Source organism: Chenopodium quinoa, unplaced genomic scaffold (genome assembly GCF_001683475.1).
Source record: "Chenopodium quinoa cultivar QQ74 unplaced genomic scaffold, ASM168347v1, whole genome shotgun sequence".
Lineage (NCBI taxonomy): Eukaryota > Viridiplantae > Streptophyta > Magnoliopsida > Caryophyllales > Amaranthaceae > Chenopodium > Chenopodium quinoa.
In genome coordinates this window covers 356,203-361,937 of record NW_018743555.1, presented here as the reverse complement: position 1 = coordinate 361,937, position 5,735 = coordinate 356,203, and the positions used below count along the sequence as shown (strand labels likewise).

At 37.2% G+C, this 5,735-nt stretch overlaps 1 protein-coding gene across 5 annotated transcripts; it reads right to left on the bottom strand.

The window, feature by feature from the left end:
• Positions 1-677: 677 nt before the first annotated feature.
• On the bottom strand, positions 678-4,633 carry LOC110740281. Of its 5 annotated transcripts, XR_002515015.1 has the most exons (6): positions 4,378-4,633; positions 3,205-3,255; positions 1,255-1,620; positions 1,140-1,180; positions 834-892; positions 719-758 (listed from the first exon to the last, which is right to left on the bottom strand). XR_002515015.1 is itself a non-coding variant. In XM_021920760.1 (3 exons), the coding sequence occupies exons 1-3, from the start codon at positions 4,462-4,464 to the stop codon at positions 2,209-2,211; spliced, it is 963 nt and encodes a 320-aa protein (XP_021776452.1). In that variant the 5' UTR covers positions 4,465-4,632; the 3' UTR covers positions 1,627-2,208. The 5 variants fall into 5 exon arrangements, 1 of the variants encoding a protein (XP_021776452.1); XR_002515013.1 differs by having other exon boundaries at positions 678-892; positions 4,378-4,631; XR_002515012.1 differs by having other exon boundaries at positions 678-1,180; positions 4,378-4,629.
• Between the last annotated feature and the right edge of the window lie 1,102 nt (positions 4,634-5,735).

Below are 5,735 nucleotides of genomic sequence, written 5' to 3'. Positions count from 1 at the left end.
CGAATGTTCTCTCACAAAGTTCTCAAGTGTGAAAATGACTGAAGTCAACACTCCTTTATATAGGCAAAGTGAGAAGGCGAAGGGTCACTTCCAGAATTCATAATTTGGGCGGGAGAATCTCTCGGCCTTTCGCCGAGTGACACCTGTAGCAGGTGTCGCCTGTGCGACACCTGTCACAGGTCACACGTGACCAGTCACGTGCCACCTGTGAGGGGCAAATGATTAGGGGATTTTGCTCCCACCAATCGGAATGCGCCACGTGGGCCAATCAGGTCCTGCCAAGTGTCCCCCAGTTGGAACTGTCAGGGCTTGCCATGTGGCACACGCTTATTCGTCCACCTTGGACCTATTATGTCATGACACGTGGCATACTCCATGCCTAATGGAGAAACCGGCCACCCAGGCCCAACTTCCGAGGGAAGCCCAATCAGCCCTAGGTTAACCTAAACCTAGGATTGGCACGTTTCCCAAGGTTATAAATACCTCCCTTAATCCTCATTAAGGGAGATTACATGATTTACATGCTGATCACGCTAAAAAAGCAGATTACATACATTAAACACTCTCACCTAGAGAGACCCAATCACTTTAATTTCCGCATTAATTACTCCTTAATCAAGTACTAACTTGACCGTTGGAGGCGGAGCTCCCACCACCAGGAGTCTCCGTTGTTTTGCAGGTACAGGCGTCCGGTTCCAGTCTCGAAATTGTAACTCTTCCGCAGGACATCAGAAAACCCCGAAACACTACCCACAACACTGCAAAAACACCAGAACACTCAGTGAAATTTACAATGGATACAACCACAGAATGACAGTTAAACAAGCAAAAACCTCTTTGTTGCAGACTGACGAACCGCACCAAAAGCACGACGCCTTTTAGTAGTCTGACTCTGCACAGCTAATACACAAACACTAGTTAACACCCCAAAACAGCAAAGGCATACTTAATTAACAAAAACTATATCACAAACTCCACTAAACCACCAAATAACTAAAATTTTCCGTCACAAACAGCAAAGCCATACTTAATTAACGAATACTATATCACAAACTCCACTAAACTACTAAATTACTAAAAACTTTCGCCGCATAACCAAAAGAAAAAAAACAAGCGCATCTGCCAAACCAAACATTTACCTTCACATGCAGGCTTCTTCCGCCGACAGTTCCCCAAATCACTGGCAAAAGGGCCTCTTATTTAGAAACATTCAAAGAATATTGGCTATAACATAGTAATGAGATAACTTCGTACCTAACAACTGTAAGCTCGGGCATCCCATTCATAAGTTGCTTTTTTTTCGTCACTCTAGTTTGAGGACATCGTTGTACTGGGCTCTGTTTATCTGATAAAACACAAAACGTACTCACTGTTCGAGCTTAAAAAAAAACAAACAACCAACACAACAATAACCAACACCCCCCAAAGAAAAAAAAAAAGAGGTTAGACAACTTACCCATCATAAGATTAAATTCGCCATACTTTAAACAACAAAGCAGCCTGAACAAGCAAAATCCAAATGATCCCAACACCTAGCTCACATACGTGTCCATACATCATCCATCTCCAAAAATGGATATTACCATATATTCCAGTTGATATAATCACCTGGCACACAATCTGTAAAAGGCAAACCCAAAAACAAAGCACAAACAAAAGGCCACATAAACAATCTCTTTCAAAACCAAATTCCAAACTAAGTGATTGCTAACCCATAAACAAGCACCTGTTCCGCAGACAATGACAACAGCCAAATATTTCCACAATAAATACAATGTAGCAAAGAAAATAATATCAACAAATAATATTTATATACATAGATATAGAATAGGTGATAGTTACACTAACTTCATCAGGTACAATGAACAAAACAATTGCCACTGCAATTATACTCTCTAATATTCCTAGAGTGACAAAGCAAAATCTGATAAAGAAAGTATTGCTACATCAAAGCAAGTCAAGTCAAGAATACAAACATAAATTCCTGAAACGACAAAAGTTAGTCCAAAATCCTCCTAATAAAAGTTCACAGCAAAAAACATCCGAGCACAGCAGCTAAGAAATCCTTGCACGCTTGAAAAAACCCTCCAAATCATCAGCTGAAACTCTGGTGCATGAAGAAATAACAGGTGCTGAAAATTGTCCATTGCCATTCCCCCTCTGCTTCACTGGAGGTGGAGGAGGAACATCTAAAACTGGAATTTGTGATCAATCAGCTATCGGAGTAAAACACTCACAGCTGCTTTCTGCAGACACATCTGATCTAATATTTTCCTCAACCATCAATGATGCTCTTGCATACAAACATCTCTCACTCCACATAACATCACCAACATGAGCAGCCATTTCATTACCATAATTCGCATCAATAATCACTAAGTTGAACCGGTGAGCTAGAAAACAAATAGCCTTCTTAGCAGCCTGCAGCTCAGCAACACCAACCTCATAACAAGTGTCACTAAAAATACACTCAATATCTCCTCCATTGCAACAGAAACTTATCATGATCCAACACATAAAACCCTTGCACTCAACTGAAACAGTTTCAAAAGACACAATCAAAGCAGCAGTCTTCTTAACAACATCAGTTAAGAAACTAACATAGTCCATTGACACATGAACAACTCCATTTAAAGCTTCCCCATAAATAATTTCCTCCCTAAAACACTTAAATGTGGTTTTCTCGTCATGGTCAAGGACACCACACTTACGAGCAAATAAACTCCCACAAAGCTCATACATCTTTACTTTCTCAAACGTAAAATCATCAACACAAACCCCATACCGCTTCATCAAACCTTGAACAGCTTTCTGAGCCGCTTTTTCACGCGATGCCTCCATAGTAGTCTCTTCCCCCCCCCCCAAATAATAAATACATCCAGGTCCAGTTTCCAACCGGACACGCACATAGACGCTATTTCTCCCTCCAGGGCTTACACCATAGACAGGCTTTGGAAATCGCAAGCATTCAGTTACACGCTCCAACAACGGAACAAAGGGAATAAAGATAGTGGTCGCATCACAATCCATGACCTGTAACTTTAACCAGCTAAATCAAACAACAAACAAACAGTTCAACAAAACAGCAAAAACAAGGAACACAGGCCACACAACCATCAGAGCAATATCCAAACATCAGTAAATATCCAACCACATACAATATTTTTTATAAAAAAACACAATCAGAATAAAAACATTAGGCACCTTGTGCAGACAGCAACAGCAAAAACAGTCCAACAAAAGCAACCAAATAACCTGTGCAAGATCAGGATACAATTTAATTCAGTGATCAAAATATCATCAAAAGCACAATCCAATAAGCAATCCCGCACCCCAACAACCCAACAATGAATACACTATAAAACCAATTTGCAGCCACCATTAAAAACATAAAATTCCCACACAACACCATTATAATCCTCCACATTACAAAGGCATAATCTTAACATAAATAGCACCACACAGTACACTCAAATTGATGTGCCATCTTATCCTGCACAAAACTACAACAGACACACTTTAAAAAACACAGAACATAAAAGAATCGTTTAATATTAAGTTTAAGCCCGCCAAAAAATCACCCAACATAATGGAGCTTTCAAACAACTCCAAAAAATGAAATTCTAAATCAACAGTACGTCTGAATATAACATTTATCAAAAAGGTACACGTTGTATTAGGCAAAAGCGTTTTTAAATTCAGCAATATTAAGTTCAAGTCCAATGAAAACAACCATTTAACAACCATTAAGTTCTGAATACCTTAACCAAACTTCTCTAAGACAAAACAACCATAAAATGAAACTCCAAAGAAATAGCACATATATATACAACACTTGTATATAATATAACCTCCAAATCCCAGAGTTAAAGCCTTCCTCATAAAAGACAAATTCTTGAAACCATCAACTAAAGTACCACATTTCTAGCCCCCATAATAAGGAATTACAAAGTACAGTTTAACTACCCCCACTACCACCTCAAACCCACACAAAAACCCATCCAATATTAAAATAACTTTAAGCAACAATACATAAGTTTACCCCTCTTAATTGAACACTTATTGTACCTATATATAAATTTACTGTGCAACTCAAAATAACCTTCACTAACAAAGGCAAACAATATCCCTCCTAATTCAACTCTAAATGCAGCCAAAAAAAAAAGAAATACAACCTTTAGCATCACAAAACATGACAGCAAAAAAGAAATACAACCTTTAGCAGCTAAAAACACCACAGCAACTAAACCAAAACCAAGAAATTTTTTTAAAATAATGAGAAATGCAATAATCCTAATAACAAAAACCAGAGCAAAATAAACACTAATAATAATAATATCAAGAATCAACAATGTAATAACGGTAATAATCACCTACTCGAACAATAATGCCGCCGTCGCCTATGCGGTCATCGGCAGCCGTCATTACAACAGTAACCTGGAACAACACCACCCCCAAAACCATCCTAAACAATAACAAATAACCACTAATATCAAAATCACAAACGAATATCACAGTAATTTTCAATAAACTCTGCAAACCACAATAAAAAGAGGCTGGCAATTAACTACCAAAACGCAAGCTAATAACCAGTAAAACGGAGAAGACAATGGAAAAACACGTGGACCAAAATAGCTGACAAACTCAAACAAGTGGCTTTTGCGCGAGGGTACAGCGGGTATTTTACTGTTACTAAAACACTTCCATATGCGCGAGGACATATCGGGTATTTTACTCTAATGCGTTATTATCCGCGAGGGCATATCAGGAATTTTACTGTTACTAAGCTACAGTAACTGGAAATGAACAGTAGACGAACTTCTTACATTTTAGGGGTTAGGGATTTTAGTTTCGTTTTTCTTAATTTAGTTTTAATTAGTTTTATTTATTTTTATTTTATTTTGTTTAACTTGTATTATACTTTGGGATTATTTTCTCCAACATTATTTTACCTAGTTTTAGAGTAGTTTTAGAATTTTTTCTCTTCCTTAGGGTTAGATTAGGATTTTCTCTCTCTAGTTTTAGGAGTAGTTGTAGAGAGAGAAAGCTTTGATTTCCATGGAGTTTTTGAGATGTTGAAGAAACAACTTTGTGGAACTTCATCTGATCTATTCAATGAGCATTTTCTAACTTTATCTCATCTTTATTTCTTTTCTTAATTCTTAGTTTTTGCTTTTTGTTTGTTGATTTGAGTAGATTAATTAGTTTGTTTGTTTAATCTTGTTTGTATTCTTATTTTACCTTGTTTTCCAAGTCTTTCTTCATTATGATAGCTTAGGTCTTGTTCTAGGGAATTAGATGAAGGTTATATTAATGAATTGAATGATTGATTGTGATTAGTATGAAATTGTTTCTTAATTATTGTGTATGGGTGATGCTTTTATGGAATAGAATCTTTCTAGCTAATCGATTCCATGCTCTTAATTGTGCTTTCAATCAATTGTGCGAGAGTGAGTTGGTTGAGAGCCCTAAATTCTTCCATACCTTTGTTAGGCTAGTTGCACGAGAGTGAATTAGTTTAGTAGGATAATTAACATGCTTAATTGTGCGAGAGTGAGTTAAATGTGTTGATGTTCCTAATCGAGGTCATTTTCATCTATTTGTATGATGTTGTTTAATACATTGATGTGATTGGATTCCACTTCCCCTAGTTTTAGTTGTTTGTTCTTAGTCGTGTTTAGTTTAACCTCTCTCTATCTCACAACCTTTCCTAGTAGTCTAGTTAGCACAAATTA

Excerpts from the sequence above, each read along its gene's own strand:
- LOC110740281 (XM_021920760.1), bottom strand. The coding sequence starts at position 4,464 with ATGGTTTTGGGGGTGGTGTTGTTCCAGGTTACTGTTGTAATGACGGCT. Across the intron at positions 3,256-4,377 it reads ACGGCGGCATTATTGTTCGA|GTTATTTGGTTGCTTTTGTT; the intron begins GTAGGTGATTAT and ends GATCTTGCACAG. Across the intron at positions 3,034-3,204 it reads GCTGTTGCTGTCTGCACAAG|GTCATGGATTGTGATGCGAC; the intron begins GTGCCTAATGTT and ends TTAAAGTTACAG.